The sequence below is a fragment of the Papio anubis genome, chromosome 1, assembly GCF_008728515.1.
Source record: "Papio anubis isolate 15944 chromosome 1, Panubis1.0, whole genome shotgun sequence".
In the NCBI taxonomy this organism is placed as follows: domain Eukaryota; kingdom Metazoa; phylum Chordata; class Mammalia; order Primates; family Cercopithecidae; genus Papio; species Papio anubis.
The window spans coordinates 87275726-87303668 of NC_044976.1; the positions used below are offsets into that span (position 1 = coordinate 87275726).

The window sequence follows — 27943 nt, forward strand, 5'->3', positions numbered from 1 at the left end:
ATAATATGATGAAGTTAATATTGATTAGAAAATCCAATTATTTCTATGGTTTATTCTGATATATCCCAAGATAGCTGTTTGTCAGCAGGTGAACTTCCTATTTAATTGGCATGATTGAGTAATTAGAAGTATTCTCAGAGCAGCAATAAAATGAAATTCTCATGTCTCAGTAACATGGTCGAGGTTTTTGTTTTGTTGTTTTACTCTTGAGTTTATCCAACTGAGACCAAGTAGACTTTGTTTTATCTGGAAATAATTTTCAATTTAATATTTGGCAAGTGTGTGGTTATATAATTATTTTAATCATAAGAATTATGGAAAAATTTACACACTTGACAAAAAATTGTGATAATTTACCTTTTTCTCATACTAAATCCTTCAAGGCCTCACTGTCTTTTTCCTGGGTTCCTGCAGGAGCCTTCTGATTGGCTTCTCTCTGTGCGTTACAGGACTTTTCCTCAGGTCAACTTATCTTGTAGAAGAGAAATTTGATCTTTGTACCATGTAATCTATATCATAATGCGTTCCTCTGTAAATAACAGAAAACTGTACTACAGTGGCTTAAACAAATAGGGGTTTATTTGTCTCATCCATTACAAATGTGGGGATAGGTACAGTGGCTTCAAATTGCTTCCAGGGTTCCAGTCTCTTTTCGTCTTTCTGCTCTGCCATCCTTACTATATAGACATTCACCCTCATGCTAGTTGTGGCATGAATTCAAGATGACTGCTTTACCTCCAGGCCTTGCTTCTACATTCTAGGCAGGAAGAAGGTAGAGGGTGAAAAGGACAAAAAGGATTAAAAAGTCTCAAGAAGACTTTGCCTTTTTCCATAAAGGGAAGCCCTCCTTGAGCACTTTTGACTAGTTGCAAAGGAAGTGGAGAAATTAGGTACTTTGGTTATTTTAGCCTTAATAGTAGAAGTAAGAGGAAGGTAGATATTATTGGTTTTTCAATAGCCAAACCATAGTTTTTATTATATACTCTCTATTCCATATAAGATCTTCAAAGGTTCATCATTGCTTACAGTGTGAAGTCTATATCTCTTATTATTGTGTAGTATGATGTAGAATGATTTCTTACCTAACTTCAAGAATTTATAGACAACTTAACTTCATTTTTGCTAATGTACCTGTATTAGTCAGGGTTCTCCAGAGAAATAGAACTAATAGGATGTGTAGATGTATAGAAAAAGGCTTATTTTAAGGAACTGACTCACCTGATTATGAAGACAAGCAGGTCTGAAATCTGCAGAGTGGGCTGTCAGGCTGGAGACTCAAGAAGAGCCAACATTGCAGTTCAAGTCTGAAGGCCATCTGCTGATAGATTCTTTTTAACTCAGGGGAAGTCAGCCTTTTGTTCTATTTAGACCTTCAATTCACTGGGTAAGGCCCATCTAAATTACGAAGGGCAAACTGCCTGACTCAAAATCTACTGATTTAAATATTAATCTCATCTAAAAACATCCCCCTGGAAACATCCAGAATAACATTTTATCGTACAGTTACGCACTGTGGCCTAGCCAAGTTGACACAAAACATTAACCATCACAGCACCTAAATTAAGCATGCTTGAGGGCCGGGCATGGTGGCTTATGCCTGTAATCCTAATACTTTGGCAGGCTGAAGTGGGAAGATTGCTTGAACTCAGGAAGTCAAGACTGCAATGAGCTATAATTGCACCACTGCACTGTAGCCTGAGTGGCAGAATGAGGCCCCCCGCTCTCTCTGTCCAAAAAAAAAAAACATGTTTGAACACCAGGAAAGAATGACTGAGAAAGATGAGCCCAAAGGGGTGACAGAGACGATATCACGCAGGGTAGTACAGGCCCTGATGAGGAAAGAGCAGCCTTTATATCAAGAGCAATAGAGATTAATGAAGCATTTTAAATCACTTCAGACAGGGGTTCCCAACCTCTGAGTGGCAGACTGGTACCAGTTGGTGACCTGTTAGGAATTGGGCTGCACAGCAGGAGGTGAGCAGCAGGTGAGCAAGCATTACTTCCTGAGTTCTGCCTCCTTTAAGATCAGTGGTGGCATTAGATTCTCATGAACCCTATTATGAACTGCACATGCGGGGGATCTGGATTACAAGCTCCTTATAAGATTCTAACTAATGTCTGATGTTCTGAGGTAGAACAGTTTCATCCCAAAACTATCCCTCTCCATCCATGGAAAAATTGTTTTCCGTAAAACTGGTCCCTGGTGCCAAAAAGGCTGGGGACTGCTGACTTCAGATGTTTGCTCACCTATTTCCTCCTATCTTTATTCTGACCCTTCTTCCAACCAATGTAGTTTGTGTGGAATTGGCCTCAAATTAAGACGTTTAGCAACGTCTGGCTTAAGACGTTTGGCTTAAGATGTTTAGCAAACCTGATCCCATTGGCCACAGTGATTAGTTCAGGGATGGGTCAATAAGACACAGTATTCCATGTGCTGGAGCTTCTGAGAAAGTGTCCTCTTTTACTGTGTTTGCTGGAGTAACTATGTGATGCTTAGAAACTGCTGCTGCCATGTTGCTATCACTACAGGAGTAATCTTAAGATAGCACTGACACACAGAGAAGACAGAACTGTGAGATGGAGCTTGGTGACAGATTATAAACAGATTCATGTATCAAGCTGTAACTGAAACTCTTCTACTCCTAAATCTCCAGTTGGGACAGAAAATTACCTTTTATTATATTTAAAACCACATGACTTAGGCTTTCTATGCCTTGCAACATGAATATTGTTAATTAGTGTATGTCAAGTAATCACATTTTCATTTTAGAAAGCTTATTTTGGTCTGTAGGGATAATGGATTGTAAGGCATAAGGTAGGGAGACAAGTCCCAGTAATATTAGGTCACAGTTTAAAAATTTCCTTGGTTTACAAAGATGGTGCACCTCCGTTTCCAAGTTCTGGGCTCTTGCTGTTGCAGGGCAGACTATGGCTGCCAGGAAGCCACCCCAGGCACCCTGTCAGAGGAGAGCAGTACTTTGGACCTGCCATAAGCCTGTACATGAGGGATTATGTCCTGCAGAGACCCAGCCAAGAGGCCAACAGCAAGGCTTTTAGTTCTGTGAAATTCCATTCTTTTCCTTGCTTTTCTGATGTGGATCCAGACACCAGTAGCCTAAATACTGAACGAAATGACTCTGGGACCACTGATAACTTTTTTTTTTTTTTTGAGACAGAGTCTTGCTCAGTCATCCAGGCTGGAGTGCAGTAGCGCGATCTCGGCTCACTGCAAGCTCCACCTCCCGGGTTCACGCCATTCTCCTGCCTCAGGCTCCCGAGTAGTTGGGACTACAGGTGCCTGCCACTACGCCTGGATAATTTTTTTGTATTTTTAGTAGAGACAGAGTTTCACCGTGTTAGCCAGGATGGTCTTGATCTCCTGACCTCGTCATCCACCCATCTTTACCTCCTAAAGTGTTGGGATTACAGGCATGAGACACCGCACCCAGCCAAGAACTTTTGATTTCACCTTTCTGTGAAAGGCCAATCAGAGATCAAAGAAGAGGATAATGGACTTCAGAAATCTCTGGATAAATTCTATGAAATGTTTGGCTATCCAAAGTTAGCCTCTGGGAATCCACTCTCTGCATCTGTCTGCCAGTGCCTGTCTCAGGAAATCCCTCAACTAAGAGTCCAGGAGAGCCAAAAGTATGCCCTCCATGTTTTCAAATGTCCCAGGTCATCTTTAACTGTGAGGCTGCTCAGTCTTGCAGAGGGACATCCACTTCTACTCACTGGAGGAAGGAAGTATGTCTGTAGAAAAGCCAACCCAGAACTTTCAAAAGATACTAATTTTCTCTTATGGCAGAATGCAATGAAAGACCCACAGCTGGTGCCTGGTGGTGAACAGGCAGTATTGGAGGTATAGGCTATGACCAGTACTATTGGCAGCCATCCAGATCCCCCAGGGTCTCTTGCCAGCTCACTGTGCTCAATCTTAACTAAGTGATTTGTGGTTAAAGGCTGGCACCTGTGACCTGGTGTTGGAGTCAGTCAGTCTGTATAGAAAGCAGCAGGGTCTGGGGGTTTTATGTGCCTGTGGCTACTCCACCTCCCACTCCCCTTGGCTGAGGCCATTGACTGACAGGGTTAGGAGTCAAAAGCCCAGCTCCCTTCACAAGGAGGGACACACTCTGAAGCATAATTTATACTCCATAGGTCCCTCCCCTGGCAGTCAGGCCAATGCTGGGAGTTCACATGAAATCACACTCTTTCTGGGCTTCATCCCTTTCTCCGTCCTCCTCCCATTCATTTATGGGTCTGTCTGTGAGCCTTTCCTTAATTAACCTCTTATATCTGAAAAAAAATTGCTCTGTTCAATATTGCACTATTCATACACAGACCTCATATTTAAAATCCATTTCCAGGCAACCACCTTTGGTTCCCTTCCCTTTGTGTGGGAGCTCTGTTTTCACTCTATTAAATCTTGCAACTGCACTCTTCTGGTCTGTGTTTGTTACAGCTCAAGCTGAGCTTTCCCTCGCTGTCCACCACTGCTGCTTGCCGCCATTGCAGACCTGCTGCTGACTTCCATCCCTCCGGATCCGGCAGGGTGTCTGCTGTGCTCCTGATCCAGCGAGGCGCCTGCCCATTGCTGCTCCCTATTGGGCTAAAGGCTTGCCATTGTTCCTGCGTGGCTAAGTGCCTGGGTTCATCCTAATCGAGCTGAACAATTAGTCACTGGGTTCCATGGTTCTCTTCACTGACTGACAGCTTCTGATAGACCTATAACATTCACTGCATGGCCCAAGATTCCATTCCTTGGAATCCGTGAGGCCAAGAACCCCAGGTCAGAGAACACGAGGCTTACTACCATCTTGGAAGCAGCCTGCCGCCATCTTGGAAGTGGCCCGCCACCATCTTGGGAGCTCTGGGAGCAAGGACCTCCCAGTAACATTTGGAGACCATGAAGGGACCTCCAAAGCAGTGAGTAATATTGGGCCACTTTCGCTTGCTATTCTGTTCCATCCTTCCTTACTTAGAATTGGAGGAAAATACAGGGTACCTATTGGCTGGTTGGTCTGCCTGGAGCCAGCTTCTACTTTCCATTTTCTTGGAGAAGCTGAGGGCTGACTAGAGGCAGAAATCTGTCGTCTCAAACTCCTGGCATTGGCCGGTTGAGATCATGTTGCAGCTAGAACTCTCTACTCTACAGTCGCCCATGCATGTGCCCCTAACTTTCCTTCTGACCCATACCTCCTGGATCCTGACCATGACTTTCTTGAAAGTGTAGCCCCAAAATTCTCCTTACCTCTGAATTACTTCCTCTGATCCCTGCCTTCTAGGTACTAATGGTTCAGACTTCCATTTCCTCTAGCAAGTTGTATCTCCAAAGGAATCTGAGGAAGCTCTATGCTGCATCCTTAGGCCTCTAGATGATAAACCCAGGGAGTCTTATCCCTGGTGTCCCTCCCAATTTAGGTATACAGCTTTCAACATGGGCAGTTATGTGGGACCTGTTTCCCACCACACTTGCCAGGGCCCCAAGTTTGTAATGGCTAAGAGAAGAGAGAGAGAGACAGAGGGGAGAGAGAGAGATGGAGGAGAGAGAGAGAGATGGAGGAGAGAGAGAGATGGAGGCGAGAGAGAGAAGGAGGAGAGAGAGAAAGATGGAGGAGAAAGATGGTCTCCTCAAATGTGTGAGCTCTTTGCACTCAGCCAAGCCTTGAAGTACTTACAGAATCAAAAAAGACTATCTCAATCCTGACTCAAAATGTTACCTATACCCTCTCTGAAATAAATTTGCATAGGAACTGTTGTTTATGGGAATGCATCTTGATGGGGCAGCTGGGTTGTTATGAAATACTCCGGAAGCCAGCCCAGCTCTAGGACTCACCCCTGAGCACAAAGGCAATGTTCGGCACGCTGGTAAAGGACCACTAGAATCCAGCAGCCCGGACCCCTTTCTTTGTGGTCAAGAAAGGCCGGAAAAGGGGTGCAGGACAGCTACATCGGTGAGCATAACTAATCCGATAAGCAGAGGTCCATGGGTGGTTATGCACTCTGGAAAGGAATAAGCATTAGGACCATAGAGGACGCTTTAGGACTAATGCCCATCGGAAAATGACTAGGGGTGCTGGCATCCCTATGTTCATTTTTCAGATGGGAAACGTTCCCCCCAAGGCAAAAATGCCCCTAAGATGTATTCTGGAGAATTGGGACCAATTTGACCCTCAGATGCTAAGAAAGAAATGACTATATTCTTCTGCAGTACTACCTGGCCACAATATCCTCTTCAAGGGGGAGAAACCTGGCCTCCTGAGGGAAGTATAAATTATAACACCATCTTACAGCTAGACCTTTTTTGTAGAAAAGAAGGCAAATGGAGTGAAGTGCCATATGTACAAACTTTCTTTTCATTAAGAGACAACTCGCAATTATGTAAAAAGTGTGATTTATGCTCTACAGGAAGCCCTTAGAGTCAGGTAGCCCTCCCTACCCCAGTGTCCCCCGACTCCTTCCCCAACTAATAAGGACCCCCCTTCAACCCAAATGGTCCCAAAGGAGATAGACAAAGGGGTAAACTATGAACTAAAGAGTGCCAGTATTCCCCGATTATGCCCCCTCCAAGCAGTAGGAGGAGGAGAATTCGGCCCAGCCAGAGTGCATGTACCCTTTTCTCTCTCAGATTTAAAGCAAATTAAAATAGACCTAGGTAAATTCTCAGATAACCCTGATGGCTATATTGATGTTTTACAAGGGTTAGGACAATCCTTTGATCTGACATGGAGAGATATAATGTTACTGCTAAATCAGACACTAACCCCACATGAGAGAAGTGCTGCCACAACTGCAGCCCCAGAGTTTGGCGATCTCTGGTATCTCAGTCAGGTCAATGATAGGATGACAACAGAGGAAAGAGAATGATTCCCTACAGGCCAGCAGGCAGTTCCCAGTGTACACCCTCATTGGGACACAGAATCAGAACATGGAGATTGGTGCCACAGACATTTGCTAACTTGCGTGCTAGAAGGACTAAGGAAAACTAGGAAGAAGCCTATGAATTATTCAATGATGTCCACTATAACACAGGGAAGGGAAGAAAATCCCACTGCCGGAGAAGCGGTTCCAAGATGGCTGAATAGGAACAGCTCCAGTCTACAGCTCCCAGCGTGAGCAACACAGAAGACGGGTGATTTCTGCATTTCCAACTGTGCTACCGGGTTCATCTCACTGGGGCTTGTTGGACAGTGGGTGCAGCACAGTGGGTGCAGCCCACCGAGGGTGAGCCGAAGCAGGGTGAGGCACCGGGAAGTGCAAGGGGTCAGGGAATTCCCTTTTCTAGCCAAGCAAAGCAGTGACATAGATGGCACCTGGAAAATCGGGTCACCCCCACCCTAATACTGCACTTTTCCAATGGTCTTAGCAAATGGCACACCAGGAGATAATATCTCGCACCTGGCTCAGAGGGTCCCATGCCCATGGAGCCTCTCTCGTTGCTATCACAGCAGTCTGAGATCGAACTGCAAGGCGGCAGCAAGCCTGGGTGAGGAGCACCCGCCATTGCTGAGGCTTGAGTAGGTAAACAAAGTGGCCGGGAAGCTCGAACTGGGTGGAGCCCACCGCAGCTCAAGGAGGCCTGCCTGCCTCTGTAGACTCCACCTCTGGGGGCAGGGCATAGCCAAATAAAAGGCAGCAGAAACCTCTGCAAACTTAAATGTCCCCGTCTGACAGCTTTGAAGAGAGTAGTGGTTCTCCCAGCACGGAGTTTGAGATCTGAGAACGGACAGACTGCCTCCTCAAGTGGGTCCCTCACCCCCAAGTAGCCTAACTGGGAGGCACCCCCCAGTAGGGGCAGACTAACACTTCACACAGCCAGGTACCCCTATGCGACAAAACTTCCAGAGGAACGATCAGGCAGCAACATTTTCTGTTCAGCAATCTTTGCTGTTCTGCAGCCTCCGCTGGTGATACCCAGGGAAACAGGGTCTGGGGTGGACCTCCAGCAAACTCCAACAGACCTACAGCTGAGGGTCCTTACTGTTAGAAGGAAAACTAACAAACAGAAAGGACATCCACACCAAAACCCCATCTATATGTCACCATCACCAAAGACCAAAGGTAGATAAAGTCACAAAGATGGGGGAAAAACAGAGCAGAAAAACTGAAAATTCTAAAAATCAGAGCGCCTCTCCTCCTCCAAAGGAATGCAGCTCCTCCCCAGCAATGGAACAGAGCTGGACAGAGAATGACTTTGACGAGTTGAGAGAAGACTTCAGATGATCAAACTTCTCCGAGCTAGAGGAGGAAGTTTGAACCCATCAGAAGGAAGTTAAAAACCTTGAAAAAAGATTAGACAAATGGCTAACTAGAATAACCAATGCAGAGAGGTCCTTAAAGGACCTGATGGAGCTGAAAACCATGGCATTTTGTCACAAAAATCCTCAACAAAATACTGGCAAACTGAATTCAGCAACAAATCAAAAAGCTTATCCACCATGATCAAGTGGGCTTCATCCCTGGGATGCAAGGCTGGTTCAACATACACAAATCAATAAACATAATCCAGCATACAAACAGAACCAAAGACAAAAACCACATGATTATCTCAATAGATGCAGAAAAGGCCTTTGACAAAATTCAACAGCCCTTCATGCTAAAAACTCTCAATAAATTAGGTATTGATGGGACATATCTCAAAATAATAAGAGCTATTTATGACAAACCCACAGCCAATATCATACTGAATGGTCAAAAACTGGAAGCATTCCCATTGAAAACAGGCACCAGACAGGGATGCCCTCTCTCACCACTCCTATTTAACATAGTGTTGGAAGTTCTGGCCAGGGCAATCAGACAGGAGAAAGAAATAAAGGGTATTCAATTAGAAAAAGAGGAAGTCAAATTGTGCCTGTTTGCAGATGACATGTTTGTATATCTAGAAAACCCCATCGTCTCAGCCCAAAATCTCCTTAAGCTGATAAGCAACTTCAGCAAAGTCTTAGGATACAAAATCAATGTACAAAAGTCACAAGCATTCCTGTACACCAATAAGAGACAAACAGAGAGCCAAATCATGAGTGAACTCCCATTCACAATTGCTTAAAAGAGAATAAAATACCTAGGAATCCAACTTGCAAGGGATGTGAAGGACCTCTTCAAGAACTGCAAACCACCGCTCAACGAAATAAAAGAGGATACAAACAAATAGAAGAACATTCCATGCTCATGGATAGGAAGAATCAACATCGTGAAAATGGCCATACTGCCCAAGGTAATTTATAGATTCAATGCCATCCCCATCAAGCTACCAATGACTTTCTTCACAGAATTAGAAAAAGCTACTTTAAAGTTCATATGGAACCAAAAAAGAGCCCGCATTGCCAAGTAAATCCTAAGCCAAAAGAACAAAGCTGGAGGCATCACGCTACGTGACTTCAAACTATACTACAAGGCTACAGTAACCAAAATGTAATCAGCATGGTACTGGTACCAAAACAGAGATATAGACAAATGGAACGGAACAGAGCCCTCAGAAATAATACTACACATCTACAACTATCTGATCTTTGACAAAACTGACAAAAACAAGAAATGGGGAAAGGATTCCTGTTTAACAAATGGTGCTGGGAAAACTGGCTAGCCATATGTAGAAAGCTGAAACTCGATCCCTTCCTTACACCTTGTACAAACATTAATTCAAGATGGATTAAAGACTTAAATGTTAGACCTAAAACCATAAAAATCCTAGAAGAAAACCTAGGCAATACCATTCAGGACATAGGCATGGGCAAGGACTTCATGTCTGAAACACCAAAAGCAATGGCAACAAAAGCCAAATTTGACAAATAGGATCTAATTTAAGGAACTTCTTCAGAGCAAAAGAAACTAACTACCATCAGAGTGAACAGGCAGCCTACAGAATGGGAGAAACAAATTTACAAGAAAAAAAAAATAACCCCATCAAAAAGTGGGTGAAGGATGTGAACAGACACTTCTCAAAAGAAGACATTTATGCAGCCAACAGACACATGAAAAAATGCTCATCATCACTGGCCATCAGAGAAATGCAAATCAAAACCACAATGAGATACCATCTCACACCAGTTAGAATGGCGATCATTAAAAAGTCAGGAAACAACAGGTGCTGGAGAGGATATGGAGAAATAGCAACACTTTTACACTGTTGGTAGGACTGTAAACTAGTTCAACCACTGTGGAAGACAGTGTGGTGATTCCTCAGGGATCTAGGACTAGAAATACCATTTGACTCAGCCATCCCATTACTGGATATATACCCAAAGGATTATAAATCATGCTGCTATAAAGACACATGCACATGTATGTTTATTGTGGCACTATTCACAATAGCAAAGACTTGGAACCAACCCAAATGTCCACCAATGATAGACTGGATTAAGAAATTGTGGCACATATACACCATGGAATGCTATACAGCCATAAAAAATGATGAGTTCATGTCCTTTGTAGGAACATGGATGAAACTGGAAGCATCATTCTCAGCAAACTATTGTAAGGACAAAAAACCAAACACCGCATGTTCTCACTTATAGGTGGGAATTGAACAATGAGAACACTTGGACACAGGAAGGGGAACATCACACACTGGGGTCTGTTGTGGGGTTGGGGGAGGGGGGAGGGATAGCATTAGGAGATATACCTAATGTAAATGACGAGTTAATGGGTGCAGCACACCAAGATGGCACATGTATACATATGTAACAAACCTGCACGTTGTACACATGTACCCTAGAACTTAAACTGTGTGTGTGTGTGTGTATGTGTGTGTGTGTGTATATATATATATATAAAATCCTACTGCCTTTCTGGAGAGACTGAGGGAGGCATTGAGGAAGCATACCTCCCTGTCACCTGACTCTATTGAAGGCCAACTAATCTTAAAAGATAAATTTATCACTCAGTCAGCTGTAGACAAAAAATTCAGAAGTCCATCTTAGGCCTGGAGCAAAACTTAGAAACCCCATTGAACTTGGCAACCTTGGTTTTTTATAATAGAGATCAGGAGGAGCAGGCGGAACAGGATAAAAAAAAAAGACCACCATTTTAGTCATGGCCCTCAGGCAAGTGGACTTCAGAGGCTCGGGAAAAGAGAACAGTTGGGCAAATCAAATGCCTAATACGGCTTGCTTCCAGTGCGGTCTACATGGACACTTTAAAAAAGATTGTTAAAGTAGAAGTAAGCCTCCCCCTCGTCCATGCCCCTTATGTCAAGGGAATCACTGGAAGGCCCACTGCCCCAGGAGACAAAGGTCCCCTGAGTCAGAAGCCACTAACCAGATGATCCAGCAGCAGGACTGAGGGTGCCTGGGGCAAGCGCCAGCCCATGCCATCACCCTCACAGAGCCCCAAGTATGCTTGATCATTGAGGGCCAGGAGGTAAACTGTCTCCTGGACACAGGCTTGGCCTTCTCAGTCTTACTCTCCTGTCCCAGACAACTGTCCTCCAGATCTGTCACTATCCAAGGGGTCCTAAGACAGCCAGTCACGAGATACTTCTCCCAGCCCCTAAGTTGTGACTGGGGAGCTTTACTCTTTTCACATGCTTTTCTAATTATGCCTGAAAGCCCCACTCCCTTATCAGGGAGAGACATTCTAGCAAAAGCAGGGGCCATTATACACCTGAACATAGGAGAAGGAACACATGTTTGTTGTCCCCTGCTTAAGGAAGGAATTAATCCTGAAGTCTGGGCAACAGAAGGACAATATGAATGAGCAAAGAATGCCCGTCCTGTTCAAGTTAAACTAAAGGATTCCACCTCCTTTCCCTACCAAAGGCAGTACCCCTTTAGACCCGAGTCCCAACAAGGACTCCAAAAGATTGTTAAGAACCTAAAAGCCCAAGGCCTAGTAAAACCATGCAATAGCCCCTGCAATACTCCAATTTTAGGAGTACAGAAACCCAACGGACAGTGGAGGTTAGTGCAGGATCTCAGGATTATCAATGAGGCTGTTGTTCCTCTATACCCAGCTGTACCTAACCCTTATACTCTGTTTTCCCAAATACCAGAGGAAGCAGAGTGGTTTACAGTCCTGGACCTTAAGGATGCCTTTTTCTGCATCCCTGTACATCCTGGCTCTCAATTCTTGTTTGCCTTTGAAGATCCTTCGAACCCAATGTCTCAACTCACCTGGACTGTTTTACCCCAAGGGTTCAGGGATAGCCCCCATCTATTTGGCCAGGCATTAGCCCAAGACTTGAGCCAGTTCTCATACCTGGACACTCTTGTCCTTCAGTACGTGGTGATTTAATTTTAGCCACCCGTTCAGAAACCTTGTGCCATCAAGCCACCCAAGCACTCTTAAATTTCCTCGCCACCTGTGGCTACAAGGTTTCCAAACCAAAGGCTCTGCTCTGCTCACAGCAGGTTAAATACTTAGGGCCAAAATTATCCAAAGGCACCAGGGCCCTCAGTGAGTAATGTGTCCAGCCTATACTGGCTTATCCATATCCCAAAACACTAAAGCAACTAAGAGGATTCCTTGGCATAATAGGCTTCTGCTGAATATGGATTCCCAGGTATGGCGAAATAGCCAGACCATTATATACACTAATTAAGAAAACTCAGAAAGCCAATACCCATTTCATAAGATGGACACCTGAAGCAGAAGCGGCTTTCCAGGCCTTAAAGAAGGCCCGAACCCAAGCCCCAGTGTTAAGCTTGCCAACAGGGCAAGACTTTTCTTTATATGTCACAGAAAAAAACAGGGATAGCTCTAGGAGTCCTTACACAGGTCTGAGGGACTAGCTTGTAACTGTGGCATACCTGAGTAAGGAAATTGATGTATTGGCAAAGGGTTGGCCTCATTGTTTACTGGTAGTGGCAGCAGTAGCCATCTTAGTATCTGAAGCAGTTAAAATGATACAGGGAAGAGATCTGACTGTGTGGACATCTAATGATGTGAATGGCATACTCACTGCTAAAGGAGACTTGTGGCTGTCAGACAACCATTTGCTTAAGTATCAGGCTCTATTACTTGAAGGACCGGTGCTGTGACTACGCAGTTCTTAATGCAGTCACATTTCTTCCAGACAGTGAAGAAAAAAATGGAACGTAACTGTCAAAAAGTAATTGCTCAAACCTGCGCCACTTGAGGGGACCTTCTAGAGGTTCCCTTGACTGATCCCAACCTCAACTTGTATACTGATGGAAATTCCTTTGTAGAAAAAGGACTTTGAAACGTGGGGTATGCAGTGGTCAGTGATAATGGAATACTTGAAAGTAATCCCCTCATTCCAGGAACTAGTGCTCAGCTGGCAGAACTAATAGCCCTCACTCGGGCACTAAAATTAGGAGAAGGAAAAAGGGTAAATATATATTCAGACTCCAAGTATGCTTACCTAGTCCTCCATGCCCATGCAGCAATATGGAGAGAAAGGGAATTCCTAACTTCTGAGGGAAGACCTATCAAACATCAGGAAGCCATTAGGAGATTTTTTTTTTTTTTTTTTTTTTTTTTTGAGACGGAGTCTCGCGCTGTGTCACCCAGGCTGGAGTGCAGTGGCGCGATCTCGGCTCACTGCAAGCTCCGCCTCCCAGGTTCAGGCCATTCTCCTGCCTCAGCCTCCGAGTAGCTGGGACTACAGGCGCCCGCCACCACGCCTGGCTAATTTTTTGTATTTTTAGTAGAGATGGGGTTTCACCGTGTTAGCCATGATGGTCTCGATCTCCTGACCTCGTGATCCGCCCGCCTCAGCCTCCCAAAGTGCTGGGATTACAGGCTTGAGCCACGGCGCCCGGCCAGGAGATTATTATTGGCTGTACAGAAACCTAAAGAGGTGGCAGTCTTACACTGCTGGGGTCATCAGAAAGGAAAGGAAAGGGAAATAGAAGGGAACTGCCAAGCCGATATTGAAGCCAAAAGAGCCGCAAGGCAGGACCCTCCATTAGAAATGCTTATAGAAGGACCCCTAGTATGAGGTAGTCCCCTCTGGGAAACCAAGCCCCAGTACTCAGAAGAAGAAATAGAATGGGGAACCTCACGAGGACATAGTTTCCTCCCCTCAGGATGGCTAGCCACCGAAGAAGGAAAAATACTTTTGCCTGCAGCTAACCAATGGGAATTATTTAAACCCTTCACCAAGCCTTTCACTTAGGCATTGATAGCACCCATCAGATGGCCAAATTGTTATTTACTGGTCCAGGCCTTTTCAAAACTATCAAGCAGATAGTCAGGGTCTGTAAAGTGTGCCAAAGAAATAATCCCCTGCACTGCAGGCCATACATTTCAATTCCTGTATCTTTAACCTACTTGTTAAGTTTGTCTCTTCCAGGATCGAAGCTGTAAAACTACAAATCATTCTTCAAATGGAGGCCCAGATGTAGTCCACGACTAAGATCCACCGTGGACCCCTGGACTGGCCTGCTAGCCCATGCTCCGATGTTAATGACATTGAAGGCACCCTCCCGAGGAAATCTCAACTGCACGACCCCTACTATGTCCCAATTCAGAAGGAAGCAGTTAGAGCCGTCATCGGCCAACCTCCCCAACAGCATTTGGGTTTTCCTGTTGAGAGGGGGGACTGAGAGACAGGATTAGCTGGATTTCCTAGGCCAGCTAAAAATCCCTAAGGCTAGCTGGGAAGGTGACCGCATCCACCTTTAAACATGGGGATTGCAACTTAGCTCACACCTGACCAATCAAAGAACTCACTAAAATGCTAATTAGTCAAAAACAGGAGGTAAAGAAATAGCCAATCACCTATTGCCTGAGAGCACAGTGGGAGGGGCAATGATCAGGACATAAACCCAGGCATTCCAGCCAGCACGGTTACCCTCTTTGGGTCCCCTCCGTTTGTATGGGAGCTCTGTCTTCACTCTATTAAATCTTGCGACTGAAAAAAAAAAAAAATCTATTTCCTCCCGCTCCACAGCTCAGGTCTCCACATCACAGCTCAATGAAAAAGATAATGATCCTGTCTCTTGAATCGCCCAGACATGGAGTTTCCCATGGTAGTCTTAGGGCTGTTGGACCAAACTGTGGAAACCCTCACTCTAGGGTGCACACAGAAATTCCAGAAGCCCCGAGGTTGAGGCTGACATGCAAAGCTTCAATGATCACAGCACTAGATTCTAGCATTACAGAATACTGTCTACTGAGAGTGCTAGCTGATTCTTTGAAGGCACTGTGCAGAAACCCTATGACAACAGTGTCAATGAAATTCATTCATGTTATTGTGTGTAGCTGTACTTTGTTAATTTTCATTGCTATATGATATTCCACTGTATGAATAGACCCCCTAAATTATTAGACTGTTGATGGATATTTTGGTTGTTTCCCATTTGGAGTAATTATTTACAATGCCGCAACAGACATTATTACTATTATTATTTTGAGAGAGGGTCTTGCTTTGTTGCCCAGGCTGGAGTGCAGTGGTGTGATCACAGCTCACTGCAGCCTCGACCTCCTGGGTTCGGTTCAAGCAATCCTCCCCACTCAGTCTCCCAAGTAGCTGGGACTATGGGAGCACACCAACATGCCTGGATAATTTTAAAATTCTTTTCGGTGGAGATAAGGTCTCACTATGTTGCCCAGGCTGGTTTTGAACTCCTAGCCTCAAGTGATCCTCCTGTCTCAGCATCCCAAAGTGCTGGGATTACCTGTATGAGCCACGGCACCCAGCTGGCATTATTTTACATATTAAAAAGAACGGAACAACACCCTGATTCTCTGGATTAAGCCATCATCCTTACAATAGTCCTTGAGGTCCTATGTTACTTCTCTGATGTAATACCTACTACTCTCCCCCTTGGTTATTCCATCCAATCATACCAGACTTTTAGCTACTCATCAAACATGCCAGGCACCCTCCTGCCTTAGAAGCACTGCACTGTCTAGTCCTTCTGCTGGGAATGTTCTCCCCAAGACCTGCACAAGCCTGTCTCCCTTCCCTCCTTTAAATCTGCTTCCATGTCGCCTCCATAAGACCTTTTCTGACCACACTATTGGAATTTCAGTTTGCTTCTGTAACAGTCATCCCCCTTTATCCTGCTCTACTTCTTTTCTTCATATAATTAGGTATAAATTTACATACAATATATTTTATTATGTTTATGACTTAATCTCCCTCCCCTGGCTAGATGAAAAGCCCTAGAGGAGGAATCTTTAATTTTTGTTCACCGATGTATACTAAGTGCCTACAAGAGTGCCTGGCACATAGTAGGGGTTCAAGTGATACTTGTGGAAGGAAGGAGAAGAAGGAAAAAGGGAAAAGAGAGGAGGGAAGGAAAAAGTAGGGGAAGGAGGGAGGCAGAGAGGGAAGAAGTAAAGAAGATAGGAACAAAGGAAAGAAGGAAAGGAGGGAGGAGGAAGACAGAGAGGAAAGATAGAAGGAATTTTGCCCTGAATAGGAAGACATAGGAGGTTAGTAGATAGAATCAATCAGTGAAAGAATTTTCTAGGATGGCAGAGATTTGAACATGTCCCACTTCTGAAGAAGGGAACCAGTAGAGATTGAAGGTCCAAGAGCATAGACTGAGCCAATTCTGAGAGTGTGTGAGGAAATAAGATCCAGAGCATAGGCAGTGGAATTAGCATTAGACAAGCCCAGGGCTGCAAAAAGCTGCTTTAAATCCTGGTGAATATTTTGTCAAGTTCCCAACAAGAGTGGACAGGCTAAACATTTGCCATGGGATTTCTGTTGCTACAGAATTGTTGGCTTTTGGGGTCCTGAGCTTCCTTCTAGATGGCTGGGCCTGGTAATTTTTAACCAAGTCCTCCTTACTCTACTGCCACCCCTAACCTAGTCGGCCTTGGACAAGTCAAAGGATGAATGACCATTATAACTGGAGGGAAGGAAGGATGGATGATGATGCAGACAAGTCACAGGCTTATTGGTATGATCCTAGTTGGAAGTGCTGGTTTGGTAGCATGTTTTTTTCATTATATTTTTCACAGAAGTGGGGTTGAAGTCATTTGCTATGATTTAATCATGCTACTGGTGGTAGGCTTTGAGGTGAGAATGGAGGTACAATATTTTTGTTATTAAAAATAGGAGAATCGGCTGGGTGCGGTGGCTCATGCCTGTAATTCCAGCACTTTGGGAGGCTGAGGCAGGCCTAGGATGTTGAGGCCAGGAGTTTGTGATCAGGCTGGCCAAAAAGGTGAAATCTGTCTCTACTAAAAATACAAAAATTAGCCAGGTGTGGTGGCGCACACTCGTAATCCCAGCTATATGGATAGTTGAGGCATGAGAATTGCTTGAACCTGGGGGGCGGAGGTTGCAGTGAGCTGAGATTGCGGCACTGCACCCCAGCCTTGGCAACAGAATGAGACTCCGTCTCAAAACAAAACATAAATATAGGAGAATGGTAGGAATTGCTGCTGTGGTAAAAGGTAGGGGAATATAGAATTATGTTTAGTTTGTGTCAGTGATGTGAATTCATGGTTGCTAGAACCTGCCCAACTGTGCAATGTACAGCCCAGGTACAGGCATGGAGCTCCAACCCCTCTCTCTTTTTGACCAGCTGAGATAGAACAATGGTGCAAATAATTCAAGGCAGCAAAAGCATCTGGGCTGAAGTGATGGACAATGAAGTCAAGGCTAGATGAGAAAGGGAGTAAAGATTTAAGGAAATGGATAGAAATAAAATGGAGGATTCTACAAACTACAGCAGTAATGATCAAACTTTCATGTGTGGAAGTATCACCTGGAGGGCTACATCCTGAAATTGTTATTCACTAGGTCTGGGTGATGACCAGAATCTCTGTCTTCAACAAGGATCCTAGTAGATTCTAATGAAAGAAGGTCATAGACCAATTTTTTGTGAAATAGTGGATTTGAAATTGTAGTAAGTTTAAAGAAGTGATTTTTTTTTTTTTTTTTGAGATGGAGTTTCACTCTGTTGCCCAGGCTGGAGTGCAGTGGCGCAGTCTTGGCTCACTGTAGACTCTATCTCCCAGGTTTAAGCAATTCTCCTGCCTCAACCTCCCAAGTAGCTGGGATTATGGAAATATGCCACCACGCCTGGCTAATTTTTTTTTTTTTTTTTTTTTTGTATTTTTACTAGTCATGGGGTTTCACCATGTTGGCCAAGCTGGTCTCAAACTCCTGACTTCAAGTGATCCACCTGCCTCGGCCTCCCAAAGTGCTGGGATTACAGTCATGAGCCACTGCGCCTGGCCAAGAAGTGATATTTTGAAAAGAGCTGAGGAGAAGGAGATGGAAGGCGGGGTGGGGGAATAGAGAGAGAGAGAAATAAAAGGGAGAGCATGTGCACAAGACAGCAATAATGAGCTGGAAGAACAGGTCATTATAGTGGGAGATGATGAGTTTGTGATCTCAAAAGGTGAAGCCGACTTGAATGATAAAAGCCTCAGGGAGTGACCAAGGCAGTGGATGGCTGAAGTGCAGTGGAGGTGAACACCAGAGGTGAGGAGGTCAAAGTGTGGAAAGCCTGGCTACTCCACGTGGACCTGAAGCCACCGCAAATAATAGCAGTACTATTGAAGCAAAACTTGAACAGAGTTCAAGGCCATTGGTAAATGAAGGGGAGGAACTACAGGTGGGTACACAAAACAAAATACATGTGGTAGAGGGGTGGAACTGGTTAGGAGTTTTTACACAATGGTGGAAACATGAAACCGGCTAAAGTCAGATGAGTGTTTATTGTTTGCCAGGCTTTTGCATACATTAGTCCATTTAATTCTCAGAAATGACCTTCATATGAAACAGGTACTGATTTTATTCCCATTTTATAATGAAGGAACCAAGTTACTGAGAGGTTAAACATCTCACAGTTCTTATCCACTATGTTATGCTGACTCTCTTAAAAAATGATCATGGAAGATGTGTTAATACATTTCAACTGAAAAAAAAGGTCAGATCCCCTGAATATTGTTAGGAGTTGGGTTAACTGCTTTGGAAAAACAATGTAAATATTTAAATTCCAGTTGTACCGAAATACCTTTTAACATCCAGCAGGTGGCAGCACTAAGTAACAATTCCATACTAGGTCATCTAACAAACATTAATCCATTCTGCACATATCAAGACTTCTGTACACTCCATGCTTTGATAATTTCTTCAGCAGCATCCAGTGTGCTGTCTTTCTGTAAATTAATGAAATAATCATCATTATTACAGATAGACATAAATTCAAGATGAAGCAAATATTTAAATATACAACATAATGAAGATTTAAGTGAATATCTGATGTCAAGTGAAGAAAAATTTTCAAAGTGAAAAAGCAAAAGCAGAACCCAAAACAGGAAAACAGTTAACCAAATGAATTATAATTACAGAAATAGGTCAAAGGGTACAGAAGAGTTTACACGGAAAAATAATAGCTATCTGCTCCACCCCCTTTCCACCCCTTCCTATGACTCCCTCTAACTTCAAGATAACCTTTTATGGCAATTTCTGGTTTTAGTTCTAATGGCTACCACCAAAATCTAATAATGTGTTTATCCTTTTATTTCCTTATTTGTGAACTTCACATATTATCTACTATACCTATACTTTGCTCTGAACAAAAAAATTAGTTCATTCACAGTACTCTGCCCCTTGTTTTCAAGGTTTCCTAGTTGTAATTAATGAAAAATAGTTTATTTTTTGAATAGGTGATTCATACATATAGCATAAAATTAGACAGGTGTAAGCAGAGAAAATCCAGCCTTCTGTTGTTCATCTTCTGTTTCTCTACTTCTTTTTCTTTGTCTTCTCTCTCCACCAGAATGATTCAGTCTGAAAGCCAATAGGTGAGGTTGAGCAAAGCGGCTGTCCATGTATAGGGCTGGAAGAGCCTTGGCAACCCTAGTGCAGGACACTGCAGCCAGAGTGGAGTGAGCAGGGTGGCCAGCACAGGTGTCATGAGGTGATAGTGCTGGCTGCAATAGGATGTCAGACTCTGAGTGGGGTAAGTGAGGCACCTGTATGGTAGGGTGGCCTCATGTAGGGTCCTGGAGCCTGGATGAGGTGAGGCAGGCATCTGGCATGGTGTCAGTGCCCAAGAGGGGCAAGGAGGGCTTCTGTGTAGTAGATGACAGTGGTGGCCTGGTATGGGGTATTGGAGACCTAGATGGGGGCACCTCTCCAGGAGGATGACAGGACAGGTCGGCATGGGTGATAAAGCCCAGGCAGGGTGAAGATGTAATGTAGCAGCCTGGCACAAAATGTCAAAGCCTGAACGGGGAAAAGGGTATCCTCTCAGGGACTGGGAAGGTGAGGGGTGCGCAGTGGCTTTGACAGGAGATTGATCCCATACAGAAGTATTGATTAAATTAGTAATTACATGACTAGTGGCCAAATCTGGGAAAATCTAAGTATCAAAATAAGTAATAATAATAATAAATTTTAGCCAACTGTACTATAAAATAAAAATCCAGAAGTCCACATTGATACATATGAATAAGTTAATAAATAAATTGCTTAATGAGATATGGAATATTTTCATAATACCTTACTATAAAATATTTACTATTTAACAAGAAAAAGTGTAACTTTATACTAGAAAAGACTGGCAAACACCACCTTAATCAGGTGGTTAAAGTTAACATCACTGGTAATAGGAATAATTGAAATCATGTGCCACCTGATACAATGAAGAGGATAGAACATCATCACTTCTGTGGTTTCCTGCTGAAGTGCATAGCCTGAATCTGAGCATGAGGAAACATCAAGCTTAAATTGAGATACTTTCTTAAAAATAATTCGTTGATAATTTTCAAAAGTATCAAGATCATGAAAGTCAAAGAAAACTGAGAAACCATTCTAGCTTGAAGGAGACATGACAACTAAATGTGATGCATGATTCTAGCCTGAATTAATTAAATAAATGTTATAAAAAGGACATTATTGGGACAATGAATGACATTTATGTTGGATCTGAGGATTAGATGGAGTATCAACGTTAACTTCATGATTTTGAGGGTTATATTGTGGTTTGGGAGGACAATGTCTTGTTTGTGAAGAATACACAAGAAAGTATATGGGGGTGATAGGAGCATCATTAGTAATTAAGTTGACGACTTACTCTGAAATAGTTTAGAAAAAAGTTCTTGAAACTTTTAGGTTGAGAGCATTTCAAAATATTTGTTTTAAAGTAGGTCAGCTTCCCACCTACCTCCCTCAGTCACCCAGTTTTTCTCTCCAGAGGCAACACTGGGATTTCATTATATATTTTTCCAGAGATTTTCATCTATCTTTCTTTTTAAAATTGTATATTTTTTATTATTCTTGTTTATTTATTTTTAACTTTTATTTTAGGTTTGGGGGTACATGTGAAGGCCTGTTACATAGGTAGACTCATGTCACAGAGGTTTGTTGTACAGATTATTTCATCACCCAGGTGTTAAGCACAGTACCAATAGTTACCTTTTCTGCTCCTTTCCCTCCTCCCAACCTCCACCCTCAAGGAGGCCCCAGTGTCTGTTGTTCCTTTCTTTGTGTTCACGAGTTCTCATTATTTTTGGCTCCCACTTATAAGAGAGAACATGTGATATTTGGTTTTCTGTTCCTGTGTTAGTTTACTAAGGGTAATGGGCTCCAGCTCCACCCATGTTCCTGCAAAAGACACGACTTCATTCTTTTTTATGGCTGCATAGTAGTCCATGGTGTATATGTACCACATTTTCTTTATCCAATCTGTCATTGATGGGCATTTAGGTTGATGTAAATGTAGCATCATTTATTCAAGCGGCCCCCACTGGTGAATAATTTTGTTGTTGACAATATTTTGCTATTATAAATGATGCCTCAGTGAAAATTCTTGAATACAAGTCATTCAAAATGTGCAAGTAAATCCACAAGAAACTTGTAGAAGTAGAATTGTTGGCTCAAAGGGCATGGGAAATCACATCTGGATAGAAATTTTCAAACTAACCACCATAGAGATTTTACAAATTATACTCCCACTCTCAATTTGTGAGAGTGTTTTATGAAACTTTTTAGTTGTTTTGGCTGTTACCAATCTAAGAGATAAAATAAAATTTCTTTGCAATTCTAATTTTCATTTCTCTTACTATGAAATAAGTTTGACAACTTTTATAAGTTTAACAACTACTAAGGATCTTACCCATAATATTACAAAGTGTTATTTTTGCCTTACATTTATTTATTTTTATCACTTCTATCTTGCTCTGAATTCAAACTGCTTTCTTTCAGTTTCTGTTTTCTTAGTATGGTTTTGTCATTGTTTTATTTTTAGCCTTTCTAAGAGGTGGAGTTAGGTGTGTCCACTTTCCCTAGAAACTTCCAGCTACTTCCACACTGTTTGCCAATATTGACTGTTGATGTAAGAAGAGTCTGGGTCCACCCTGATCCTCCTCTCCTGGCCCCTCTGGAGGCCTTGATCTTATTATCTAGGTGCTCAAAGGAATTGTCTTTGAAGCCCAATATATCAAGCGAGGTATATCTCAGTGTTAATAATTGTATGACAATTATTATTTCCAGGTTCCATTTGTTCTGCTCTTATTTTTTTCTAGCAACTCTACGTATTTTATTTTTCCTCTACATAAATCATTTTTCTGCCTAATATTTTAAAAATTATTTGTTCCTTTCCACTTCCTTTTGTTCACTTATCTCCATCCTTAATGTCCTTACAGAAGTATTTAGTGTTCTTTTAGTGTTCATTATTTTAGCAAATAATGTCACCATAATTTCCAATAGCTTTATTTTTTCTTTTCAATTTCCTACCTGAACTCTGATAGCTCCCATTTGATCTTCTTATAATATCTTACTCTATCTTCCCTGAATTCGTAAAATCTCTGCTTTAATTTCTCATTTTAAAGGTTTTAAATTTGAAATAGCACTAATTTTATTTGCTCTATGGCAACATTTTTTTTTTGGGCGAATATTCTCTAACACTTGTTTTTCCTTGTACCTTTCTCTTTTCCTTACAGTGTCCTATATAGATTCACAGTTGGTTCCTCTTTTATTATTATTATTATTGTTATTATATTTCTTGAGACAGAGTCTCACTCCATCACCCAGGCTGGAGTGCAGTGGAGCAATCTCAGCTCATTGCAACCTCTACCTCCTGGGTTCAAGTGATTCTCGTGCCTCTGCCTCCCGAGTAACTGAGATTACAGGCATGTGCCATCACACCCACCCCAATTTTTTGTATTTTTAGTAGAGATGGGGTTTCACCATGTTGGCCAGGCTGGTTGTGAACTGCTGACCTCAAATGATCCTCCTGCCTTGGCCTCCCAAAGTGCTGGGATTACAGGTGTGAGCCACCACACCTGGACCCTCCCCTTTGATTATTAATCATTTCTTATTGAATTCTCTTTGTAAGCTTCCACTGCCAAAGCATGTACTATACCTATTGTTCTGGGCAATAAGCATGCTACCTGCTGGCTTTGTCTGTGATTTGAAGATAGATTTGCTGATTTGTATAAGGGAGAAGCTGGGGCAGCACCAGAAAAGAGCAGAAATTCTCCTTGTCTCATAGTAAAATTTAATATAGTTGAAAATTTACATAGTAAAATTTAACTCAGTGGGCGGGAGTTCTTTTAGACCAGATTTCTTACCAAATAATTAAATTGGTTATCCCCAATTTAATACATCTCTTCCGCATTGCTTCAACATAGCTTTTAGCAAAATGACAGGAGTAAATGAGGAAATCTATAGACCAACCAGAGTCTCCTTTCCACCTGCCTCACATAGTTTCCGGATGACATGACTGTATGTTTTTGCCCTGTTTCCTCCATGATGCCAAACGGTCTAGAGAAGTTCCTGCTACCAGTGCATCAACTGCTTCTACTGTTCTCAATAATGAGTATGCTGCCTTCTGGCTTTGTCTATAATCTGAAGATGTAAAAGCAGGATCCTTTCTAGGTATCTTCCCTCTACTATCACCTTCACAGTATTTAGCAACCTTTCCTTAAACACTGGGGAATTTGTTTTCTATTGTCTTAGTTGTTTTTAAATAATTTCTAAAAAGTGATTAGGGAAGGGCTGGGTTTACCATTTTAAAACTGGAAGTCCTATGTTACTTCTTTCTTCTGTTAGTTTTGTTTAAAATTTCAAATAATATACCACTATTTCTCAATCCAGTGTAAGATGATGGATATTAATAGCGTTACCATTCTTTAAAATTTCAGTCAATTGAATGTTTACATTGTTAGGTTGTTAATATTTATATTCTATTCTGGGCAAGTCTGGCATAGTCTGTCTATCGGTTGTCTCTAAAAGTTGAAAACAGTGTTTGTGTTATTCTGATTAGGTTTAAAGATGAGTGAGTTGAAAAAGTGTCTTGATCTTAGTAAAACTATTTTCAGTACCAACTACATTTTAAAAACAGCAGTAACATACTTGGAACCTTTTAAAAAAGGAGAAGTTTGATGGTGGTAAATCTCTCAACTTTCACTCTTCAGGGATATCTACTTCATTTTCATTTTTAAAGGATATTTTCCTAGATATAGCATTCTAGGCTTTTTTTTTTTTTTTTTTTTTTATGTCAGTGCTCAGAAGATGTTATTTCATTGTATTCTAGTCTCCATTGTTTCTGATAAGAAGTTAGTTAACATTTCTACGGGGACCTGCTGGGCTTATGCGATCCTTGTACCATAAACTCCTGAGTAGCGAGTACCATAGGCATGTGCCAGCAAGCCTGGCTAAGTAAACATTTTTTTTTATAAAGACAGGATCTCATTACGTTTCCCAGGCTGGTCTTGAACTCCTGGACTCAAGCAATCCTCCCACCTTGGTCTCCCAACATGTTGGGATTACAGGCATGAGCCACTACACCTGATCTCTGGCTGTTTTTTTTTTTTTTCTGACACCTTCAATACTCTGTTATCCCTGTAAGTATTTCATAGCAGATATTATACTTTTAAGTTCTTGAATTTCCACTTGGTTCTTTTTTTTAATTAATAGTTTGAATCTCTCTGTTCACTTATTATAACCACGTTTTCATCTAATTTCTTAAACATACTTCAAATGTTTACTTTAAAGTCCTTGTCTGCTAATTTCTAGATTTGGGTCACCTTTAGGCCTATTTCTATTAACTTATTTTTTGCTTTGCTACAGGTCACATTTTCTTCTGTTTTCTTATGTCTAGTAATTTTTCAGTGAATGCTGGAAATTGTCATATTACATGGTAAGGGGTCTGTATTATGTTGTCTTCTTTCAAAAAGTGTTGAATTTTATTTTGGTAAGCAGTTAATTTTAAAACCATAAGCCAAAATTTAAAAACTGCATATGAGCATATCATTTTTAGAAACAGAAGAAAATAGTGCTTTACAAATGGAAATGAGGATACTATATATGTGTTTTCAATAGAGCAAGGAACTTACTTTAATGAAGCAAAATCGCACAAACTTCTCAAACTGTGATTTAGTCTCTGAGTTACAGAATGCTGAAACGGGGATGGCTGATAGTTTCTGAAAAATAGAAACATATAATAAGAAAATTACTTACACTTCAAATATTAATTTTGGTACTATAGACGCTAGAGGCAACTAGATACTTTTAAATAGTCACAATAATTTCCAAAAAGAAAAATGCTTTTAAAAGCCACAAGTGGAGTATCATATAACAACATTATATTTGATCGATTCCAAAGCATACTAGTAGGTTTCCTTCATAAATTAACTATAAAATATAATACAATCTTGTAAAGGACAATAAACATTACCTTATGTTTAGTCATCCATTTCACAAACTTATAGTCATACGGCTCATTATTCTTCATATCAGAGAGGTCTAGATCTAAAACCACAATGAAAATTAGGTGGCCTATGAGTTTAATCTGATGCAACATGTATTTCATTTCAGTCTATCAAGATTCAACATTTTCTCCTATTTAAATTTTCTCAGAACATAGTCACAGAATATGCTAGAGTCTCACACTGCACGGTGGGGTGGGAAGTGAATTCACAGAGCTTTACTGATAGTCTAAGGCAGTACTCACATATACATCAGGGTGATTAGGCTTATACATGCTTTCAGCACAGGAAGAGAGTAGAAAAGGTGAAGGGCAGAGGAGGGATGCCTTTCCATATTACTAAGGAAATAACTGCTAAATTTATAAGTATTCATCAGTAATGATTATATCTCCACATAGCCGCCTGTTAGACTATAAGTTCCATAAAAGTAAAGCTCTGTTTTGTAACCTATTATATTCCCAACCCCTAGGTCAGTGTCTAGCATATAAGTGACAAAAAGTATATTTGTTGAATGAATAAATTAATATTATTCATTATTTATAGATACAGGATATCTGTTTAGCTCTTCCAAATGCTACTGTTATATTTCATCTCTTACTTCCATATATTATACTGTTTTCTAAATTTGTGAAAAAGTCAAATATATACTCCTACTCGCTCTTGCCTCAATCTTGCTTTAAGGTCTGGGCAACATATATCTCTGGCATTCAGTTTCAGCAATCCATATTTCATATTGTTTCAACTTTATTGACTTATACTCTTTGATCTTCTTGAATGCCCTAAAGCAACTAATGTTGATGGTTATCGTCACTGATGAAATTTTATAATGTATTGCTCAAAACAAATTGAGGCAGATATCTTCTTTCTTCTATACATTAAATACTAGTGGTTCTTTTCAAATTAATCATGTAAAACTTTTGACACTGAAGAAAGGTTCACCTGTATTTTTAAAACAAAGCCCTACTATCCTTTTACCTGATATTTTAATCTCCATTCTCCCCTTAAGTGTTTTAAGGAGAACATAAAATTTCCAAGTAATAATGCTAACAACATACTGCAACTTATTGAACACTTATTATTGGTTAAGCATGTTACATGATCATCTCCTTTAGTTGTTACCACAATTCTGAGAGGTAATTATAATCCTCTGTTTACAGATAAGGAAGTTAAATTATTATTTCAAAGTATTTATGTGTAATTCAGGTTTGGCCCTAACAAAAATACCAGCTAAAAAACTTAGTCTAATTGTAAAGTACCTAAAAATTGCATGTGACAGGTATACAACAGCAGTGTATTGAAGGTACATAGGAAGTCAGAGAAAGGAGTGAATACCTAAGGGAGTAGAAGGAGATTATTAACTAACTCTAATTGACACTGTACTACTCATTTATTCTTGTAGAGCTTAGACAAAAAGAATTTATTTATTTATTTATTTTTTTGAGATGGAGTTTCGCTCTTGTTGCCCAGGCTGGAGTGCAATGGTGCGATCTCGCCTCACTGCAACCTCCACCTCCCGAGTTCAAGCAATTCTCCTGCCTTAGCCTCCCAAGTAGCTGGGATTACAGGCATGCACCACCACGCCTGGCTAATCTTTGTATTTTTAGTAGAGATGGAGTTTCACCATGTTGGTCAGGTTGGTCTCAAACTCCTGACCTCAAGTGATATGCCCGCCTCAGCCTCCCAAAGTGCTGGGATTACAGGCATGAGCCATGGTGCCCTGCCAGAAAAAAGTAATGTAATACCATGATGCTGAAAAAGGAAAGAAGGCAATAAATATAATTATAAAGGTTTTATAGACAGAAGGAAGTTGGAATCTATTTCTTTTGAAATGCCTCAGCTAGACATGGGAACTAAATAAAGTCTTTATTTATTGATGGTAAGAGTTTAAATCAAATGTGTGAGCATATTTAAGTGATTTATGAAGGCCGAAATTTGTTTTTGCATTCTTACTATCTCCTCCATAATTTTGGATCCTATTATTTCACTAGAAAAACTGTAATAATCTCATTTGAAATCTTGTCTTCTAATTACTGGATTCAGAGGCTAGCTTTGATACTTATTAGTTGATTAACTTCAGTAAATTACTTGATTATCTCCTCTTCTCTATCAATAGTGATATAATAGCACCAATTTCATATGGCTTTTGTGAGAATATATTTGCAAAGCTCCTAATGTAATTCATACTATATCATAAATTCTCAATAAATATTAACTAGTCAGCCCTTGCTATTAATTGTAAAGGGAAATAATTACTATTTTCATGAATATTATGGTTTACTTTTATTCTCAAGCCATGATTAAATAAGAGTTTTTGTTTTTATCTCTAGTTTATGGGCCAACTTTTAGTATCTGG

The 27943-nt window shown here is 41.4% G+C and overlaps 1 protein-coding gene and 1 long non-coding RNA gene across 3 annotated transcripts in view; both read right to left on the minus strand.

Annotated features, from left to right (window-relative positions):
• Nucleotides 1-240: 240 nt before the first annotated feature.
• LOC108580478 lies at nt 241-3218 on the minus strand. Its single transcript, XR_001891573.3, has 2 exons — nt 1219-3218; nt 241-757 (listed from the first exon to the last, which is right to left on the minus strand). It is a non-coding gene; the product is annotated as an uncharacterized LOC108580478 (long non-coding RNA).
• A 15351-nt stretch (nt 3219-18569) lies between these two features.
• Nucleotides 18570-27943, minus strand: part of KYAT3 (kynurenine aminotransferase 3) — a 63222-nt gene continuing 53848 nt past the window's right edge. For both annotated transcript variants that reach the window (XM_031650585.1, XM_031650584.1), the window contains 3 exons: nt 25560-25633; nt 25219-25305; nt 18570-19032 (listed from right to left, as the gene is read on the minus strand). In XM_031650585.1, coding sequence (XP_031506445.1) covers nt 18970-19032; nt 25219-25305; nt 25560-25633 — 224 coding nt within the window. In that variant the 3' untranslated portion in view covers nt 18570-18969. The remainder of the gene's footprint in view (nt 19033-25218; nt 25306-25559; nt 25634-27943) is intronic.